Raw genomic sequence first — 23,838 nt, 5'->3', positions numbered from 1 at the left:
TGCAGATAGGGTTTCAGATCAGATACGAAACAATAATACTATAAAAGGTGTGATTTTAAAAAAAAAATTTACCTCTGATACCAATATTCTGAAGACTTTATTTGCATTCCATTATCAAGCTAATTTTAAAAAATAATTATCCACCAACTATTGAAATTTACATGAATTTCAGATAATCACACATAATTTTTAAGCAAGCAATGTAGAAGGTCCAATTCCAATTGCGCATTGCACTAAGTCTGTACCTTTAGTTAATATGTCAAGCCTCTAGCTTACCGATTATCTCTGTACATGTAAGGCCTACCTTATATTTATAGATGCAAGCTAACAAGCTGATAGAAATATAATTTAACAGTTCAGTGTTTTAGAAGTGATAGTTATATGTACAACATACAGCAGGTGATAAGAAAACAATGTATTTACAAAAGATTTCATATGTAGATCACTTGTAGCATACATGCTGCACATCCTTCGCCAAATTCATGTAAACTTCATTTAAGAACCATAAACAATTTTCTCTCCATTTCATAAGGATCACGCAAATAATTGCTTATATTTTATTAATAAAAGCAATTGAATATATACAGAGATTTTGGCTTATTAAAAGATTTTCAGATCTTCCATTTGTGTTTGGGCTATCTTTGTTGGTATCTTGTGTGGCATTTCGGGAAGACAGAGGTCAGTGATTTATTTTAGAGCATTTCAATCAATATGTTGGAGATGTCACTGGTATATTAACTGAGCACAACATGGCGATCAAATACAGATTTACGCTGTTCTTGGACTTGGAGTTTCCATCGCTGCTGGGCATATTCAACTTTGTTCAACATGTTGGCCCTGCTTCGGGAACGTGCCAACACATCATGAGCGTTTGCAAAAGGCTGGTGATCCTGAAATGAAGGAAATATTTTTATTATATATTACTGCCCAGTATTTCCAAGTTAAGCATGTATTGGCATATATCCTAATATCTCTCCCCCCCCCCCCCACTCTCTCTCTCTCACACACACATATATGCTGGGGCAGGAGAGAGACTCTTTTCTTAACATCATGAGGAACAAATATATAGAAAGTTTCAACAACAACTGAATTCCAAACCCAATTGTGGTCATTCGTTGAAGACTATCTGCATGTGAAAACACCCAGTTCTAGCATAATGTTAACTAGTAATAGCATTATATATGGCTTTCCAAGACAAAGAACAAAAAAGGCAATAAAAGAATTGTAGATATTCATATAACAATCACTCTGAGTGTTTGTTATTAGAATTTAGGATTAAGCACTAGAGGGATGTTATGCAGATATAACATAATGGACAGCAAGAGAACTATTTAGCCTATACATCAGAATGGAGGAGGCAACTGCAGAATTTGTGATCGCTCCCCTCCCAAAAAGGAATAACTGTTAGAAATGATGACAATCTAAATCCATTCATAGGGAAGAAGACCCCTAGTTGTTTTTTTTCTTTTCTTTTTTTGGAACAATTCTACTGCAAAACGATGTGGATTTATAGTGTCTTTGGGTATTGATACAACACTTAGAATTATATTTGTCTTTCTGTAAGAGGGTATTCAAATTTAAATAGCCAATAGTATGTGACTTCCCAAAGTCTCTGTGTTATTTACTAGCAATACCTATTGTGGAACTGTTTGGAATATTCACTATATGATGTCAAAGAATATCAACATACGTAAGTTTACATTCAATATCTTAATAAAAAGCAAAAATACAGCTGCTTCGTTGACAAAATACAAAGAGAATTATGTGTTTATATTAAACATTCAAATGTTAAGCATATGAAAGAAAAAATGCAATCCATAAACATGGACATTTACTATCAAATGTTAATACAGTTTAAATGTTTTGAGCACTATGTTGAAAGGTGTGATTTCGAGAAGGTCATTCTAATTATTTACATAACAATTTTACACTTCAAACTGCTTAACATTTTAATTTATCAGATTATTCAAGACTTCAGAATTAATGGCAGTCTCCTAAGCAACAGTACATGATGATTGAAGAAACACTGTATATAGCTCACTGGAATGCACCAGAAATATTAAGAGAACGTTCAGAAGCAGGAACCAGGATTTTTTTCCCATGGGCTTCATTGAATTGAATTCATTCAAAAACAGACTGACTACTATGGTTTGTAATATATTTTCTGGCAATTACTGCATCATCTACACTCAGGGGAAAGGTAAATAGGAGCACGTTTCCTCATAACTATGCCAAAAATCAAATTATTCAAATTCAGAAAGATTAGGTGTTGTAAATATGTCTAGTTATTCCCAAACTTAATTTGATAATTAGAATGATCAACTAGCACAACTTCCAGAACACAGAATATTTATATATTTTCTGCATTATTTTGTGTCAAAAACCAAATGTTTAGTCTTTTTCTGTGTACTGCTTCTTCTTTATTAATACCAGTAACACAGAACTGAGCATTTAAATTTACATCTCCAAATTAACTTTTCAATAAAAACCTGACTTCTAAATTGCTACAGTAAGGTTTTAGTTCAGATCATTATATACATACTGTATGTATGTATGTAGGTGTGTAGGTGTGTAGGTGTGTGTGTGTGTGTGTGTATGTATGTATGTATGTATGTATGTGTATATATATATATATATATATATATATATATATATATATATATATATAAATATATATATAAATATAAATATAAATATAAATATACAAATATAACCCCCCCAAACATATCCTAGATCTGACCAACCACTGCCTATCCAACACATACTTCATCTATAACGGACAAAAATACAAACAAACAGAAGGAGCACCCATGGGATCACCCCTCTCACCTGTCATTGCTAACCTCTACATGGAACACTTTGAAACCCAAGCTCTAGAAAAATCCGATCACAAACCCAAACTCTGGCTCAGATACGTAGACGACACCTTCATAATCTAGCCACACGGGAAAGATAAACTGGATAACTTCCTCACACACCTCAACAGCCTACACCCCAAAATACAGTTCACCATGGAAACAGAAGCCAATAACCAACTCCCCTTCCTGGATGTCTTAGTCTATAAGAAATCCGATGGATCCCTAGGACACACCATCTACCAGAAGAAAACACACACAAACCGCTATTTGCACGCACTCTCACACCACCACCCAGCACAGATCAACTCTGTAGCCAAGACACTCATCTCCAGAACAAAACGCTTAGCTGACGAACAACACCTCAAAACCGAACTACACACTCTCACCAACGTACTAACATCCAACGGATTCCAAAGAAACAATATCACTAACCTAATCCAAAAAGAAAACCCCACTAAAATCCAAGACAGTGAACAAGAAAACGGCAAAGCCCTCCTCCCATACATAAAAGGCACCACAGACAGAATCAGCAAGATCCTCCACAAACACAACATCAAGACAGCATTCTACACAAACCGAAAAATATCCACCATCCTGAGAAACCCCAAAGACAAAATAGAGTTAGAAAATCAAGGAGTATATGAAATCCCATGCACCACCTGCCCCACCACATACATCGGACAAACCAACAGAAGAATAAAGGCACGCATTGAAGAACACAAACACTCAGTCAGAAAGGAGGAACCAACTTCTTCCCTGGTCCAACACCTCAAAGTCACAGGACATGATATAGACTTTAAAAAGACCAGAACTATTGCCAAAATTGAACACTTTAACAACAGAATAATCAGAGAAGCTATTGAGATAGAAAAACGACCACACAGCATGAATAAACGAGATGATACCTCCCGCCTACCAGCCATTTGGAAACCCGCCCTCACTGACAAACGAGTCCCTAACACTAAGAATGATACCAGACCCACACTCACGAAAACCACACAGGATGTCACTATCACACATCCACGCAAAAAGCAAGCCCAAACCCACACCGATAATGACCACAAACCAGAAGCCCGACCACAGCTGCATTATTAGCCACTTTAAACCCCTCCAATCCATACATGAAGCAAACTGATGCCCACCATGGAGATGTGGCACGACCACAAACGCGAAGCCAAACAACAGTAACGCAGCTCACCAGCTCAAATCCCTCTGCAACTCAGACTAACACAAGCACAACCAGGCCCCCACCCAAACAGAACACGCCCCCATCCAATTAGAGCACAGCCAAACTCCCATCCAATCAGAGCACAGCCAAGGCCCCTACCAATCAGAATACACCTCCACCCAATCAGAATGCAGCCAAGCTCCCACCCAATCAGCACAAACCCCCACTGGCAGTTAAAAAGAGGAACCGGCTGAGATCTCACATTGCTCCTGGAAGCACCAAGCCAGAAGCCCCAAGCCGGAAGCAGCAGCCTGAAGATGATGAATGAGACTTCATCGAAACGTCGTGAAGATACTTCCAATTCTATGCGGGAGAAAACCCGAACAACCAAAGACATACATACAAACACCCGCGAAAACCTCAGAAAACATACATACATACATACATATATATATATATATATATATATATATATATATATATGTGTGTGTGTGTGTGTGTGTGTGTGTGTGTGTGTGTGTGTGTGTGTGTGTGTGTGTGTGTGTGTGTGTGTTGTATTTGTGCTGATAAATAAATAAAGGGAGACTAGTATAGATCTATTTCAAGCTATTTAGCTCTCATCAGCTAGCCATACCCTTACTGGGATTTGAACCTGGGCTGTATTACATATTAGGCAGGAGTCTTAGCCACTAAGCCACAGGCTCTCCTCCTTATCAGCTGAGCCAGGGAAATAGGTATGTATTTGTGTTACAACCCCTGGTATGCCCAAATATGGGAGAAAGCTCACTACTCCCTCTTTCTGTCCTTCGGCTCATTACAGAAAACCATCCAGGCAGAAAACCATATTTTTATTTTTAATGTTGCCATATAAATATGGTTTTAAGCCTAGATGGTTTTCTGCAATGAGCCGAAAGACAGAAAGAGGGAGTAGTGAGCTTTCTCCCATATTTGGGCATACCAGGGGTTGTAACACAAATACATACCTATTTCCCTGGCTCAGCTGATAAGGAGGAGAGCCTGTGGCTTAGTGACTAAGACTCCTGCCTAATATGTAATACAGCCCAGGTTCAAATCCCAGTAAGGGTATGGCTAGCTGATGAGAGCTAAATAGCTTGAAATAGATCTATACTAGTCTCCCTTTATTTATTTATCAGCACAAATACAACACAAATATAAAAAGGCAACATTAAAAATAAAAATATGGTTTTCTGCCTGGATGGTTTTTTGTAATGAGCCGAAGGACAGAAAGAGGGAATAGTGAGCTTTCTCCCATATTTGGGCATACCAGGGGTTGTAACACAAATACATACATACATACATACATACATACATACATACATACATACATACATACATACACACACACACACACACAATTATTTTTCAAATGAATACATATATTACATATAATTACTATTTAAGGCCCTATTATGATACAGTCATTTCATTCTGCATATGTTTTTTAAACTTGCTTTTGTCTACCATATATTTTCATGTTTATACTTGGCAGAATTTATGACATTTTATTTTCTTCAGCTGTACGAAAATGCTGGCATAAAACTGCTTAAGTGAATACATAACATTAATGTTAATATTAAAATATAGCAACAACATAATATGGAATGGTGGTGACATTTATTAACTGATATTTGTAGTTTTTAGACAATCCCATCTGGTATTGATTTCCATACACTCTGCTACAGACATTGTTAAATCTTCTGGATATTTGTCTTCATAATGAAGTTCTAGTAATGCATTAAGTTACTTTTTATTTATTCAGAGAATGATCCAATATGATGGTCAGGAATGTGCTTACTAGTTTTGCCTAAGTTATACATATTATTTTTCAGCAATTAATACAGTCCATTAAATACCATTGTACCTCCACTATTTGTTTTAACTAGCTTTTCTTGAGCCCTTCATAGGCCAAATTCCAATGAATTAAAGTTAAATAGCAGGCAGGCATGACATTAGGCCCTATGCTTATACTCCACTGACAGAGAACCCTAAAGTATGTGACAAAATTATTATAAAGCACTCTAAATGCTGAAAGCACACAAGTACTATGGGTTTTAGTCAGTATTTACACATTAATCACAAAAGCATATGCTGAGTGGAATTTCCTCACAATGAACTAGATGTCAGGAAGGAGATCAATGGGGAGGAGAAAAGAGAGATTTGTCACTTCCTTTTTCTTCATATGGTTCCCTTTTCTATCCCTGTGAGGCAGATTTTATGATGGTGCAAGACAGTATAAGTGAAGGGGAAATTTGTGAAAATCACTTTCTTGTGCTGCCAGTTAAATGTGCAGCTTAAAAGCCTTCTATAGCAAAGTTGATAGAGCTGCTGTTCCACAGGGCTTGAGGCAAGTTGTGGCAGCAGAATACAGCAGTCTTTCCATTTCAGCCATGCTAAGGGCAGAGATGAGGGGAGGTAAACTGAATCTGTATGCATATGGCAGAAGCATGAGGGCCTCACGTAACCAGATAGTTGTCATCGTATGACCAGAACCAAGACTGCTGTCACTAAGCAGTACAGTCATGTGATGTTTTGCTTAACTACCACTTTGATTAGCAATGGAAATTCTAGTCCTAATTAGGCTTATAATCAAAAGACTACCTTTAATTACAAATCTGAACAACAACATCTGTACCCAAGAAAGGATGGTGAATGGAGTGTGGCAAGTTTCCACAAATGTTTGTTACAAACATTAGTACAGGAAATATCAGGCGACTGGCATGAAGGCCACCAAGTCATCCCTAGTCAATAGATCGTCAAATGTTAGAAATGTTAATACAATGTTGAATTATATACCGAAGTTTTGGAAATTGACTGCTTACCATCAGTTAGGGGTCTATTAAGCAAGGGGTGGCTAAAAGAATTATATTAAGAAATTAGAAAAATATTATTCCAGACATCAAGGAATGATTGTCAGAAATGTCAGATCTACTTATTTTCTACTAATCAAAAGATACAGCAACATGTGTTACTATGACAGAGATACTTTGAGATCTCATATATCTTGTATTGTTCATATTATAGTAAAGAATTCACAGGTAATTGTTGATAAGTATAAATGTAAAAAGATTTTTCCAGGTTTTTCTCCTCCCTCTTACTTTGCATTTTAGTCTGCATATTTATTTTTTTATTAAATATTGCTTTGTCAAAAAATAATATTTAAAAAGAAGCTCATTATTTTATAAGCAACAACAATCAATAGTAACCATCAACTATGTTGGAAAATAACAGTACTATTTTCACTTCAGCAGTCAGTTCTAAAGTCTTAATGAAGATTTTAAATCATATTTAAACTATCAAAATTAAACCTGTATTGTAATTAGGGAACACATTACATATATTTGAATAGATTAAACACAGAACTTACCCCAACATCTTCATCGCTCTGTATTAGCTGTGAATGTCCAAAGAGACGTCTCTTCAGAATTGGTTCTACCATAGTGAGATACACCATGTATAGTAGCAGAAGACCCAAGATGGACAAATATATTATGATGGTAATCTATATAATATAAGACAATATTTCAATTTATGCCATTTAAGATCATACTTATTTGAATTATATAGGCTGTCAAAAGTAAATAAAAATGTCCAGCAAACTACGACACATCTTATTTTTACTCATTAATCTCCAAAATACAGAAATCAATCAAAGAATTATAATTATGGATTTAGAATGGACTGAAAAAATAAGAAAAAAACCCACATTTTTTTCTAAAGAGGGGAAGACATAGCAGAAAAATGAAATTCACATTTTCAAGCAATGTTATTATAATTGCATCCAGTTTCCTTGTAAAGCTTAATGTGGCTGTAAAAATTACTGGATACCAGCTAATAAAAGTGAGCACTGCATTAAATTTTAGATGTTCTTCTAGAAACAATTGAATAAGGTAGGAAACATAAGCAAAAGAAAATATCCAATAGTTTAAGCAGTTTCTTGTACAAATTAAAAGACAATCTTCTTAGAAGCATCATATGCATGCTTAAAGGCAAATGTGTTTGGTATCAAGTATACAATATATAATATATAAGTGCAATCAGTCCCAAGCTTGTTGTATACTTGCATAACAAAGGTAATTTTACTGCACACATAGTATTTTCCAAGCGTACTTTGAACTGGCAAGAAAGTTAGAATATGTATATCCACTAGGTTAGAAAGTTGCATAACTTTAATGGTAAGAAACTGAATCATAAGACAGATAAGGACAGAATAATATGTAATGTAATATAATCTAACATGTTTCCATAACTGAAAACAAAAAAGCAATTCGTGACCATGAAAAATGAATGAATGAATAAATAAATAAGATTAGAAATCTTAACATAACAAAGTAATATATCCTAGCACCTAAGTGCTATGATCAAATTAATCCATAAATCAGTAATTTACAGTTTTCACAAAAAGAAAAGGAAATTAAATTTTGTAAACATGCCCCACTATTTCATAATTTAAGATACTGTTATAATACATGTGGATGTGGAGAAGACGACATTTGAACATTACTTAACAGAATTAAACAAAACAGTAATCAACATTATAATTTACTTTTATTGTTTCTGAACTTCTTTCTTCATACTTGCATTCACAACGCAAGCAATAAGCTTCAACGTCCTGTCCTAGAACTGGCATAGGGTCCACCACATGAAGACAATCACTGCAGGGGAAGGAAAAATTGTTTGGCAGACCTTTAGATAAATTTATACCACTAGAGAGGAATATTCACCAATAAGAACACATGCTGAATACAAACCTGAATGAAGAGTCAACCAATCTATTATTAATTTGTATGAATGTTAGAAATACTTGACATTTAATCTACATAATATCAGCTTAAATTTTTAATATGTCTCATTAGTATTTAACCTATTAGAAAATTAGTGATTTCCAGGAAACAAACATATCTGTTTAAATGTCAACATTAGGACACTCCAAAATATCACCTTCCTCTAATCTCAGAACCTTAAATCTTTCATCAACCATCATACCTCCTAAATGGAGAGAGAGCACCTTTGTTATTTGGAACTGGTAGCATCAATAAGGATTGCGAGTCACTCAAAGAAGAGACTTAGGTACCCTTACCTGCAAATCTATCATGCCCCTAATCTTTTCACTTAAGTCATATTCTAAAAAACAGTAAGAGCATATTACAAGGAATTTCATTTGGTATAAAATCATAGTGCATGCAATAATTTAAGACAAAAGCTATAGATTCCATGAAAAAAAATCTTTTTTATGGAAAAAATTAAGGAACAACTGAAAGGTTTCAAAAGAATATCATTTTCATTAGACAAGTGATTATGGAATAATAGGACTGATTGTTATAATATAACTATAATATGCTTTTCCTTCTATTATCAAAGTTATAATATATAATATGCTCCAGACCTGTTTTACACAATAGCAATTCCTTCTTCCTCATCTATATTTCAGAAGCGTTAATTCTATGCAGAAAATTAAGTATTTCTGAAGTGGATCTAATCATAATATGAGGCTTATGGATTGAGGATGTAGCAGGTCTGTGAAATGTAGTATTATATTTTCATAAGGGATTTTCAGTGATATAGTATTTATAAGGGAACATGTATACTAAGAGTTCTCCGAGTATGTGTTTTTATATGTCTTCTAAACACATTTTCTTCATTTTAATTATTTTGTAATCCTTCTGATAAACATGTAATGATTTCTGTACCAAGATAAGAAAAAGTAGCACATTCCATTCATAACTGCATAACAATGTTGAATAAATTAAAGCTATTCATTATACTACAAGACAAATAAAATATTTTAGTTGAACCAACTTGTAATTGCAAGTACCTCTGATAAACTGGATTAATTTAATCCAATCAATCAATTCAATCAGAATAGAGCTGGAAGGGACCTTGGAGATCTTCTAGTCCATCCCCCTGCTCAAGCAGGAGACTCTATACCATTTCAGACAAGTAACTGTCCAGCCTCTTCTAAAAAATGTCCAGTGATGAAGCATCCACACTTTCTGAAGGCTAGCTGTTCCACTGGTTAATTGTCCTCACTGTTAGGAAGTTTCTCCTTAATTTCAGGTTGCTTCCCTCCTTGGTTAGTTTCCAACCATTGTTTCTTGTCCTGCCCTCTGGTGTGTTGGAAAATAAATTGACCCCATGCTCTTTGTGGCAATCCCTGAGATATTGGAACACTGCGATCATGCCCTTCTTTTCATTAAACTAGCCTGCAACCATTCTTCATATGTTTTAGTCTCCAGGCTTTAATCGTCTTAGTTGCTCTTCGCACTTTTTCCAAAGTCTCAGTATTTATTTTTTTTTGTAATGTAGTGACCAAAACTGGATGCAATATTCCAGGTGTGATCTTACTAAGGCTTTATAAAGTGGTACTAATACTTCATGTTATTTTGGTTCTATGCCTCTGTTTATACAACCAAGGATTGCATTAGCTTTTTTGGCTGCTGTTGCACACTGTTAACTCATGTTTAAGCGATTGATACTAGGACTCCAAGGTCCCTCTCACAATTACTGTTATCCTTTATTGAAAAAAAATGATCTAACATTATCACCAAAAGGGAACTATCCATCATGATAAATAACACCATAGTAAAGGTGCCTGCTGCTATGCTGACAGAAAGTCTTTATGATATGAACACTGCAATAGGGGCAAGAATGGTTTGGCATTCTGTTTGAATATCTACTGAGAGAATCTGACTCCCTGTCCTCAGGATATTTGCTCTTCTCCAGAAGTAGATAATTTAAGACAATAACAAGGGGATGTGGGAAACTGAAGTAAAAGTATCTTAGCATAGGACCTGTTTACTTGAAGGACAACCTGTCTCTCATTGTATCCCTAGCTGATGTAGTCTGGCAGGGCTGATGCGCTTTAGGTTCCTTGGATTAAACTATGCCATCTATTCTCTGTAGCAGTGTCAGCCATCAGGAATGAGGTCTATTCCCCCTGCCCCCCCCCCCTGGGATTTCAATGGCCTCACCCTACTGGTATTTTAAAGGGCCCTGATAGATTTGGCTTTTCACTCAGGTCTTTGGCAAACATGATTGTAGCCCCCTTTTCTCCTTTTGGCTTCTTATCTCTGCCACCTTTGTTCTTTTTGTTTTGTTCTAATGCTTTTAACAATTTGTAAACTGCCCAAAGATGCTGGGAGTTGGACAGTGTATATTATTATTATGCTTGGTCACACAGTTAGCCAGATGTCTAGGCCAGATTTGGCATTTTTATCCATTTATTGAATCAGCCAATGTTGTTTTGATTATTATTAATCTACGCCTGCTGTATATCTAAAGGACATTATGGAAGCCAATGATCTAAGACTATGAAAAATCAGCCTGCAGACATGTATCTGATTTATTTTAAGATCTTGTTATATAAAAAAGCATTGCATTGCCTTAAATAAAAAACACTTTAAAATAAATCATTTTTAAGCCAAAGTATTTATAAAAAAATATTCTGAATGTTATTTCAAATATAATCTTATATTTACTAGCAATGACCATAAACAACTTCAATTTAAGCATCCAGATTTAACAATTTTCTTGATTCAAAATACTTTTGAAATACCAATAATAAATGAGCTATTTAAATTATTCTGATCTCTTAAATATAAAGTATCATATACTTACCAGTCCTTCTGTGAAACATTTTTACTAAAAAATTTACCAGCATGGTCTTTGTATGGGGGACATATACATTTACATCGGACATCCTGAGAGTTCTGTAACGGCAAAGTGAATTAAGAATGATTTTGTCAGAATATTAAAAATTAAAAATGCAGGGAAAGAGAGAAATAATTCTTAAGGGTAGTTTTCCAGTGCTAATGGAACAAAAGCAGAATAGATGGAGCTAAAAAAACCTACTCAAGAGAAATAAGTCTTAAACTAAAATTTTGTTTTCCAGATAAATGTGTATTGGCTGTTCATATAATTAAAAAATCTTTTAAGTAGCATAATGGCATCCCCAACTGAAAGACAAAAGATCAATTACATAATATCATTTTTAGAGAATAGCCAAACTATAAAAGTAGCTCAGAAATGCATTTGCAGGAGTCATCTGCAATTCTATTTATTCATAAGCTTGATTTATTCAGAGGGATGCATGGCAATTAAATCTTATCTAAGAGTAAGATATTCAAGGCTTTAAGTGCCATTATCTCATTAATAAATAATTATATTAAACAGGATTAAAATGCAGTTCTACCTATTAACATTAGTGGGCTTTAGTTATGGCTAAGTAGACAGTATTTAACTAAGCATAACCCGACTAGTCACTACACTAAATTATGATTTATTTTAAGCATAGGTATGGCAAACAAATCCAACTAATATCTATTTACAAACAAGAGTTTCACAGAATTAAAAAGCAGAAGTAGAAGAAGAAAAATTATGATTTCCAGATACCACCCAAAGAATCTAGAACTTCACAGGAAAAGGCCAGAATATGAGGAACATCTCTGTGTCTTGGCAACCAAGGAAAATAGGAAAGTGTTGAAGAGATAACAAGATAGATTCTGCAGTAGAAGGAGGTACAATGTGAGGTAGCCTAAACAGGAAGCATGTCCAAATGAAGTAATTCTTCTTTATTGTAAAGTTACATTAACAGAATCTTGCAAGTCTGAAAGTACATTTCTTCTGAGTTGCCTTTACGGCACCTCAGAAATTAGGGAACTACTTACTAAGAAGGTGTATATGTTAAAAGAAACATTTCAATCCATCTTCAACATAAACCTCTTCATAGGATAGCCATGAAAAACGATCTAGATATTTCAACTTTCCCAGAAAGCAGTTTACAGTGGTAAACAGTGTTTTATAGAGTATCACATTACCCATGTATTGTAACAGCAGTCCTGTTACCTTCTATGCCTAATTCAGGATATGATTATGGCATATACAGTCATACGAAACTTAGACCCGAATTATCTACATGATCATCTACTTTGCACAGCTTATCCGATGCATTAAATGTCCAGCAAGGTACTTTTTGTATATCCCAGTGTGGATATGCTTCAGTGGACTGAAGCATGGTCTTCAGCAGACTCCAGTGTGGATTGTACTGTTTTCGTAATAGATATATGTTATAGAACAACTTGTTATTGATGTGGAACTGGTTCCATCCTTGATATAATTTTAACCACTCTTTTATTTTAGAGATTTTCACACTGCTGATTTTAATCATTTTAATTCTACTGAATTCGAAATTGAATTATAGAGATATTAGAAACCATCTAGAATGGAGTATGCAGTACACATATACATAATTAAAACTATAATATTTAAGCATATACTTAAAATGTCTGATTTTTTTACTTGCTTCACGATTGGGTGCTTATAAATTGAATCAATAAAAATAAAATAACAAAATGTATGTATATATAATTCCTACTTGCACTATTCAGATATTATTTCATTCAAAAATAAATTAATTCAAGTTAACTCTTCTTCCGCAGTACGATGTAGACAGACACCCGGATAAAAAAATTAACATGCAAACCCATTGTGCTTGGTCTATATAGGCCTATATATTAAACAAACAGGTGTGTGTGTGTGTGTGTGTGTGTGTGTGTGTGTGTGTGCATGTCACCCCTTTCTCTCAGAGATCCCAATTTAAAAGCATTTCAGATTGAAGAAAGCATTAAATCTGATTTGTTAAAAGGCACAAGAAATGATAGCCCAATGTAGACCAGAAAGCCATAACCACCGTCAATACAATTTAAAAAAAAAAAAACTAACTGGAATGAAATGCTTTTTCAAGCCGAGCTTGAATTATAAATTTGAGCATTACAGGTTTAAGCACCCTTACTACAAAAAAAGGAAGTGACAAACACTTGGGGGTGGGGGGTGGGGAGAGGAGAACCAAAGCAACTTGAGATCATAAACACGGGCCTCTCCGGAGAACTATTCTTTTTGTTATGGCTCACAGTTCGGCTCTGCTTGGCTTTAGAAATATAGGGCAATACTCCTTAAAAGTAAGAGACTTTGCTTAAAAGCGAGGAAGGGATAATAAGAGGGGAGGAAAGAGGGAAACGAGGCGGGGATGGGCGCTTAAATGACCGGACGTCAACCCCGCTTTGGCTCAAGTTATCCAGGCGGTGAGGCCCCGAGAGGGGTTTTGACGGACGGGAAGCAGGAAGGCAGGCAGGCGGGCGGGCGGGCGGGGGGGGGGAGGCAGCCTTGAGCCGAGGGGACAGGATGGGGATGGATTGGAGGGTGAGGGGGCGCTCACCTTTTCGCCGGTTTCCTGACCCGCCGCCCACGCCAGAGCCAGCAGCGCCCACAGCAGCGCCCACGAGCCCTTCAGGATCGCCATGGCCGACTTCCGCGCGGAGCCTCGGCTTCCTCAGCGCCGCCAAGGCGGGCCCGGAGCCCGCTGCCTCGGCTCTCCGACCATCATCGAAACTTCCGCCTCCAAAGCCCGCCTCGGATGGGTCTTTCCGTCACGTGGCTCATCGGGCCTTCCGTTCTGGGGAGAGGCGCGGGGCCTTGAGCTGTCCCCAACCTCCCCCACCCCTCACCCCCGTTGCCTGGCGCTGTCCTTTCGGCCAAAGGAGGCGAAAAAGCTCCCCTCGGTTAGGGAAGTGGGAAGAGTCCCGCCGTATCGCGGGTGCAAAAGTCCACGCCACCGCTAGGTGGGAGTCTAGAACTAGAGGTGGCTCGTGGCAGCCCCCTAACGGTCACGGGCATTTCTGCTGTCGAGATACGGAAATAATTCGTTGAAGCGGCTGTTGCTGGATGCGCGCGTCGAGCCGCAAGGAGGGACAGGAGAAGTTTGCGCTCCTTTTCTTTTCCTGGGAAGAAAAACCCTCCTTTTACTTAGAAATGAAAATTTGCCTGCAACTCTAAATTGAAATATCCAGACAGTCACAGTGTAAACCTACCTGTTTAATGTATACAGTGACGGTTCAAAATTATGATGGCTCAACATTACGTTGGATCTTCATAGTTGCAGCATTCCCATGGTCATTCAATCATGATTTGGATGCTGGCTCACAATTACAATGTCACAGTGTCCCATGGTCACATTATCATTATTTGAAACCTTTGCTGCCAGCTTCTGTTAAACAAAATCAATGGGGAAGGCGGCAGAAGATCACAAGTGGCAAAAGCAAAACATTGTGATTATGAGAGTGTCACTTAATGACTAACTGGGGCTGTTGGAATTGTCATTCTAAGCTGGTGCAGTATCATGATACTACGTATGCCCTATTATTGTTTTATAATAAAACATTTTTAGGTCCAAAAGTGAAAATATTATTAATATCTTTATCTTATATTGTCATCCTTTTTTCCCACTATTTTTGACACATCTTTACCTCTCTTTGTCATCTAATATTTATTTTACTGTTGGTCCTTGGTTGGGTCCTCTCTGAGCTTAAAGATTTTCTTGTAGACATTTTATTACCCAAATTAGGTAACATCATCATTGCTGGTAAGGATATAGGGTTTGCTCTTATTTTTATATACTGGTACAAGTGGCTTGCCTTGTCACTGTTGGTGGGAGTGGTCTTGTGGTTCCTTGATTAGGCTGTTGTTTACTGTTAGCTTGTTTGTCTGCATGGTAGTTGCTTGATTGGGGTATTGTTTACTTCTTGATTGTTGGTCTAGTGTTAATATTGGTGTTGATTGCTGGTGGGTAGGCATTTTAGTCTTTTTGTTTCCTTTTTTACTTTTTAATTGTCTCTTTTGAGTGGTATGTAGACATTGACAAGTAACACTGACAGGGCAAGCCATTAGAATATAAAAATAAGAACAAACCCCACTTCCTTTTAGCATTGATGGTGTTACCAAGTTTGGTAATGAAATATCTGCAAAAAAACCACCAAGCTCAGAGAGCACTAAGGACCCCAGAGTACAACCCTGAGCGACAGATATTCTATTTTATCAGTATTTATTTTTCTCTTCCAAGTAGCAAGTTGCCAGGAAGAAATAGATAATTGTTACTAAAGGTCAGTACTGATTGCTTGCAAATGATTTTTGAAATTAATCTGAGGGCCTAGGATTGCATATGGCTCATTAGCCACCAGCTGCTCACACCTGGCCTAGTTTTTAATTTTCTGTTTTCCATCAATTGATATATTTTTTAATCTTACTAAATATGGAAAGAGGCTTTACTTTAATAGCTGGATAAAATATGGATATTTTGTGGAATGCCACTCAATATCCCTCTGGCAAGTGGCAAGACTAATTCTACTTGCTAGTTTCTTTTTTCCAGTAAATTTGAACAATTTATATAATATAAAATAATGTGCTTAATGGGGATTCAACAGGGTGGATTAAAATCAATGCTTTTTTTTAAAAAAATCAGATTTTTTAAATTTAAATCATTTTTTTTAAATTTTCATAAAATTTATTTTAATAAAATGCTTTTGGAGTAAAAATCTATCTAAAGATAGTTTTATATTTAAGATACATTAATAATTTAGTTCATTCAGCATGAAATGGAACAGTTATGTAGCATGAGGCTGTATATTCTGCAATATTCACATTTTTTGTAAACTCATTCAGTGAATCCAAGCTCTGCAAGCTAAATAGGAAGCCTTCATTTTGTTTGCGAATAATAATATTAAAGATTCTAACTACCAGCAAGAATGAGTGCTAACATTTAAAAAGCAATTGCCATTTCAGATCCATCATGGCTACGCCTATTAGCGGGCATCCACTGAGCTGCTGGCTGCCACATCCCTCATGTTGTGTCACTGCCACATCACCAGCCACCCCACTGAAGTGAATGGGACTGTTGGTGAGTCAACAGTGGGTCAGAGGAGGAGCTGCTGCGGGACAAAGATGACAGTTGCTCTTTAAAAATTATGATTTAAATTGAGTAGATTTAAATCAACCTTTTTATTAGTGATTTAAATAAAGTTGATTTAAATCAAATCCACTCTGCGACTCAATAAATCTCTAAGTGCCAGAAATGGCTTCCCCTCCCCTAGATTTTAATAAGTATTTGACCCAGGGAAAAAGTATTAGAAACATATGTGCTTGAACACTATTTTTAAATCAGATGGCTTAAAGATGTACCTTTAGATCAAGGGTATCAAAGTGGCGGCCGGCGGCCCGGATGCGATATACGCAGCCATGCCCACCCCAGCTCCACGAAGGAGAAAAACATTGCAATACGTCACGTGACGGTAACGTGACACCGTTTGACACCCGTGCTTTAGATTGATTCGGGATTTAGGTTTGCTTTTCTTCTGATGGACAACATGACAACATTTGCTTTTTATAGCTTTTTATCTTCTGAAAAATAAAGGTTGCCTCAAATCTAGATTCATATATGTAATTTATCTGGGAAACAATAAGGAACTGATTTACCATTGCCTTCTTCAGAGATGTTTCCAACTTCTCAGTCTAGCCAATGTCAGATGTGTCCCATCTAAGTACCATTATCAAACCAGTTCAGTTTAGCTTTCTTGATTAAGCAATGTTGACTAGGTGTTGCCAGCAGCTTAAACATTTACAAATACTGTATAGCCAAAACTAAGTCTCTAAAGGTAGCTTGATACTTCTTGGCCTGGCAAAAAGTTGTTCTCTTTTGTGTAAAGATCTAGCATAAGAAATGATTTTGTGGGATGTTTGTTTCCAACTATGAAACTTTCAATTGTTTGCTTTACCTATACTGGAGCTTTGGATTCTTCAACTAAGAATATATTTGAAATATATTTTGCTTATTCCAAAACAGTTGCTAAGAATTTGCAACAGTTTACAATCTGTAGCCTTGCTGATTATACTTCATTACCTGTTAGTGTGACTAATTGTGTGCCCATTTCTAAAGGTGTTTAAAAGAGAAAGCAGAACAACCCTTTTTAAAATCAAGTAATTGCATTTATTATTTGCTGTAGTTAGAAATTACAGCAACCCACTCTCCCAATCTTTCAGCCACCTGTCTCCTTTTCAGTTATGCTGACAATCTTGCTTTTGTATAATGTTCAAGAAACTGAACAAGAACAGGTAATCTTTTTCTTTCAATTTACCATCTCAAAAACAAATAACATCTCCCATGTAGGAAAAAATAAAAACAGCTTTGTTTTTCTAGAAGTATTAGTCACCCACAATTAAGAATATTTGAATGGCTTTTTATTTTAGTAGATATACATGGTTTCTTTTTTTTTTTTTAAAAAGTGTGAAAACTAATTGTATGTGGAAACTATTAGTGAAAAATTAATTTTTGTACACATTGCTTCCTTGTAGCTTCACTATATTAATTTGCTGTCTCACTATTCCTTAGATAGTGTGCAACTATTATTCCATCAGATGTTTTTTAAACACTTTCAGAAATGAATCCCCAACACATTTAACAAATCTTTCTTCTAAGTATCTTGTAAAGATTAGATTAGGTACTAACGTATTATCGGGGACTTTTTATTGTTCAAATCTCTCAGTGAGAGATAAAGTCACTTCAGGGGATTGAATTCTAATTTTCCCCCTTCCCTTCCAAATCAATAAAGCAAAAATTATGGAAGCCAAAGGACTAACCAAAGCAAAGCAAGGACAACATGCTTTCTGGTGGGATTTGTTTTTTCAATTAATTCAGTTGTCTGGATTCTTACAACACTCTGAAGCATAAGCTAACTACATGGGTTGGTAAAATATGGCTGAGTTCAGTATGAAATGCATAGATCTCTGGTTTTCGTATTTCTTCTTTGAGAGAAAATGTCTGAGATATGAATATTTGTCCAAGGCTTTGGGCAAACATATTTGTGCAAAATAGTGTTTTAAAAAAGCCAACTGCCTCTGATGTTAGTTTATTTCCCATTTCCACATCAAGCTCCATTTAAAACAAAATATTCAGAGTAAAAATGCTTGTCTTCCTCATTACCCAAGTAAGATGAATGCTGCCAGGTTCAGGAGAAGGCAGTTTAAAAAAGTAATGGAGGGGGTATGAATATCAAACGCTGCAAATCAAGATGGTTAGGAATGTCATCCAAGTCCAGAGGCAAGGGTTCTTTTGCATACTATTTCCTCAAGAACAAGAGTAAGAGAAGGTGCTGCCTGACTGTAGGGCATCTGATTGGCCTTTGGCTTGATTCAGTAGGACTTTTCCTATCCTTATATATAAATTGCATATAAAATAGTCTTAAGTAACCTAAAAATTAGAATATTAACAGTTTTCAATTAATACAGTACAAATATCTTTGTATCAAGATAACATAATGTATAAAAATTTACAATAATGTAATAAAGCTGGGGAAAAAATTACTATCTATATGTCTTTTCATTCTGAAAGTTGTATAATCCAATCCAAAAAGGCTTTGTGCGAATCTTCAGCCTGTCCTGGAGATCTATAGAAATGAGCATATCTAATCTGGAGACTATCTTGCAAGCAAACATGCTGCTGTACATATTCTACCAACTAGGTGCCATGTACCATTATATTGGTACATAATGGCCATCTACTGCGTTTTTCTGCCTCACCATGTAACATTTTGCCCCTGAAGACTAACAGCTAAAGATGTTTCCTTATATTTTTGTATCTATTACTCCAAAGTGATTTTAATGCTAATATGCTGGCATTTGGGTGTGAATTTTCCAGTATAGTCATGAGGTCAGGGGTCAGTCTTGAAAATTCACTGGAATAACTTTCTTCTCATTTCCTCCAGCATCTTAAATTCAGAGACTTCAGAAGTTCTCCCATGACAGCAGTTTGCACAACGTTTTTGATTAATAAACCCTAATAATGTACCAATCTAAAATGTATAACACTGTATTGATATCATGTCATGATCCTCCCAAGGTTTGAGCAAAGCATGCCCTACTTTCTCTGCATTTCTATGACAACTATTAGAAAAAGAGCTCCCTTTTCAATTTCCAAGTTGCTTGTTATCTCACAGCTGCATTCAACTTGAGAGTTTTTTCTGCCAATTATTCACCAGAGTTTTTTTAAAAACGAAATATAGTTAATTTATATGTCTGTGGCTAAAGAAATGAAGACTGGAAAAGCATATTATATAAAATATCTAGGAGGCCATAATGTCTCATATGTATACCAAATATAGTTTGGGGTAGAAGCAAGAACCAATCACATGTTCTTGAAAGGAATGTAAATCCTAAAATAAGTTTTAAAGTTAGCTTTTATGGCAGAGCAGAAGCAGATGATGACATTCAATTCTTGATTTTATTTGGCAGAGTCAAGCAGCTAAGAGGACAGGCTGTCTGGGAACAATTTGTAAATCATATTGATAGACTTACAGAAAAAGCAATGTATAACTCATAAAAATAGAAATTGAATACTTGCCTCATTACACATGCATTATTAAAATGTTAAATGGAAGTAGATGAGGGTGAATTGAGGGAGTCACGTGGATGAATTGATTTTATATAAACATATAGATATTACAAACTAAAACACAATTTATGAAATAAACTAAATTGGCTGACTTTGCACCATTGCACCATTAATCATGTGGTTTATATAAAATTGGTCAAATTTATTCCACATTATACCAATATGAAACAACTAACATTATCACTTAGCATAGTGTATAACCCTAAGAGCTAGCAGTCACATGAATTGCAGGCAAATTTCCATTTATTTTCATAAATTTCCATTATTTTTTACTTTGATATTCATGAAAAAAATGCAAATGTGTAAAAACTATTGTAAAATCTACGGGTGAAATTAATGAGTTTTCTGCAGAACTGCACAGCAGTATTCTATTTCTAAATTCTTTCAATTTATTTAATGTTCAACTTAGTACATCAGTACAGTTGGCAAGATCTTAAGCTTGTACAATGTATTTCCCTTTGAACCACTTCCATAGTCTGACGCATGTCCATACTATTCAAATAGGCTGGTGCTATATTACCCTTTCAAAATGCTAAATATGCTTACGTTTAAAAACAGCAGGGATTTCTGGTGCAATGATGCTCTTTCCTGTTTGTGCTTGTCATTAAGCTAGAAGAGTAGAAAGAAGCTTCATTTACATAGCTCACTTTCTTCCTTGAGATGGGGAGAAAGTAAATCAATCTAAAATTCACTGGTCCCACGGGATTCCTCTTTTCGTGCCTCCAGAATGAGGCTGGCATGGTTACTACCCTGCTGCCGCCAATAGGAGTGATTATCTCCCCCCCCCAATCAAAAACAGATAGAGACAATAAAAAGGAGACTAGCAAAGGAGGGCAAGGATCTACACTTGGCATGAATGGTTTTCAGGCAGACAGCCAAAGAAAAAAGGTGGTGTGGAAAATCTAAGAAGGGAGGCTGAGATCCCATGGTGGGCTCTGAGGTACTTGTTAAGACTAAATCAATAGGAATAATAACTTCATGGAAAACCTGCTTTACTGCTCTGTGGCAGTAAATATTAAAATGGTCTTGGATGAATAGAGACAGACAAAAAGGAGAGATTATGCAGGGAGCCAGGTTTTAGATTAGACTAAGAAATTGGGGGAAAAACATCCTGTAAGAAGACAAATTAGTCTGTATTTCTGAAGGAAAAAAAGAGCTTCATAGAGAATATGTCTGCTAAATCCCCAGGAAATTAACGTGATTAAGAGTTGATGGAGACTTCATATTTTTCTAAGAAATAAATAAAATTGCTCTGGCAACTTCTTACTACTTTGAAAGTTGGAAGAGCACAACAATATTTTATATAGATGTGATACAAAAACAAATCTCTTGGATTGGAAATAGATATAATTGGATTACTCTGTTTACTATCCTTATCAAAAATGCTATATTCCTGGTCCATAGCCTAGGTTTGTTTTTAAAACCTGACCCAAAATATTTTAGCCAAAATTCAGAGTTCTTGCCTGGCCTTTTCATGCTGTTGCATACAAATTTGATGGTGTTCTCCAGTGATGAGTACATGACTCATGGGATTTGGCATTTACTTCCAAGTACCCCTGCAGAGTTGGATTACAAGAGTATTGATATCTGCTCCATCTCAATTTGAGCCATAGATTGCAAAATCTGCCATGAACAAGTTTTCTTTTTAAATACAAATACTCACTGGTGAATATGCCATGCTTACTGGAATATGTGGAACAGGATATTTGCAAATGACACTCAAGTTCATTTTGCCAGGCAGAAAACAGCAGGCAGGCAGCAACAGAGTCCCAGATTTCCTCTGTTGCAGTTCTTGAACTCAGCATGTGCCCAATCATAATTAAAATATAATGAAATGGACGTGGAAAATGCCAAATTAATTAACTCTAGCACAGAGACCTTTTTTAAATTGAATAATCCTTTCTGTTCCATGAAGTCAGGTGGAATGTTGCTAGAACTTTAATCAAGCTAAAAATTGTATCTCTATTGACAATGCTAGAGCTGAGCAATAAGGCTTTTCAAAGTGGTATTATTGTGGCCCTTTGAAGGAGCCCAGACAAGAAACCAAAACAATGAGTACTCATGTGACCTTTCTTTTAGGGTAACAGAATTCTTCACGTCTGAAAGTGCTTCCCTACTCCTTGCCTTTACTTTCCAGTTAATTTGGGAGGGTCCCTTCTGACCATTTTCTCCATCCCATTCCTCCTTTGGACTCAGATTTCATTTATTAGGGTTGCCTAGCCTTTGACTCTTTCTCCGGTCTCCCAAGGTTATTCTCACAGCCCATTAAATTAGCCCCAATGACATAAAAATGCAATGCACATTATATTTTCATGATGTAAGCTCCACCATTTATACTTCTGTCTGTCATGGTATAAGCATGTACTGTAAATACGAGATTAATAGGTACCACTTCAATGGGGAGGAAACAGCACTCTGTGATGTCATGTTGGCCATATGACCATGGACAAGTCTTCAAACAGCACTGACTCGTGGTCTTGAAACAGAGATGAGTGTTGCCCCCTATGTTCGACAAAAACTAATGGAATAAAATCTGCAGGGATTCCTCTTTTTCACCCCTTGTTATGATATAAGTGTATAAGAGCTAGCATTTGCATGATAACATCACAAGGCAGATTTGATCACTTGCCTGCTGTTGTCGCAATGCTCTCTTGAGATGGATGGGCCTCCTGGAAAGATGTGCTAATAAGGCAATCATCCATTATTTTTTATAATTAGGCTCTTAAATAAAAACAGCTTTTTCCTCAATGGGCAAATTCCTTTAGAAAGCTTATTTCTTAGCACTATTGCAAAAGGACTCAGGTTTTATTTTCAGAGGGATATTCTGACTTCATCGAAACCTGGATCTGAATGGACATTGCTGTTGTGCAGTTGATTGTAGAAGGTAGATCCACACTTTTGATATCTTCATTGTCAGTTATAAGGCTGATTGCTGTACCTCTTATTGTTTGGTTTCCTTTATATTAAATTTTAATTCACTTTTTTCATTGTATTCCTTGACTTTCATTAGAGCTTATAGATCATTTCCATATTCAGCTATCAGACTAATGTCATCAGCATAACGTAGGTATTGATGCTTCTTCCTCCAGTTTTAAAATGACATCCTTTTGTAGTCTTTGAAATAGCAATAGCAAATTCTGAAAGACGACTTTTATGTTGATGAAAGGCCAGCTCACCAAAATACGCACACATTACAAAGAAGAATAATGGAGACAAGACGAGCATCTAAACTAGTTTTGATATGGTCGAACATCTTAGCTCCATTGTCAATGTTATATATATATAAAGCAAAGAGAATATGTGATAAAATGAAAAATAAAAAGAAAATTCTGGAAGGAATCCCTCACAAAAGGCCGAAGAAACTGCATACAAATACTGAGTACAGGAATCTTAATTTTAATTCCAGGTATTAATTTGGGAGAACATACCACATCTAATACTCAACATATTAAATAAGTAATCCAAGCATAAAATACACGGAATGGTTTTTCTGTAGAAAATAAAGTACATGTTGCATTTCA

General features: G+C 36.0%; 1 protein-coding gene across 1 annotated transcript; it reads right to left on the bottom strand.

Moving 5' to 3' along the window:
- Positions 1–75: 75 nt before the first annotated feature.
- Positions 76–14,575, bottom strand: TMEM9B (TMEM9 domain family member B). The gene is made up of 5 exons (XM_081936196.1): positions 14,258–14,575; positions 11,662–11,753; positions 8,591–8,699; positions 7,412–7,546; positions 76–890 (listed from the first exon to the last, which is right to left on the bottom strand). Exons 1-5 carry the CDS (start codon positions 14,339–14,341, stop codon positions 735–737), a joined length of 576 nt encoding a protein of 191 aa, XP_081792322.1. The 5' UTR covers positions 14,342–14,575; the 3' UTR covers positions 76–734.
- Positions 14,576–23,838: the final 9,263 nt, after the last annotated feature.

Source organism: Natrix helvetica, assembly GCF_964273705.1.
Source record: "Natrix helvetica genome assembly, chromosome: 1".
In the NCBI taxonomy this organism is placed as follows: Eukaryota; Metazoa; Chordata; class Lepidosauria; order Squamata; family Natricidae; genus Natrix; species Natrix helvetica.
Note: the sequence above shows the minus strand (reverse complement) of the source record. Positions and strands in the feature narration are given on the sequence as shown.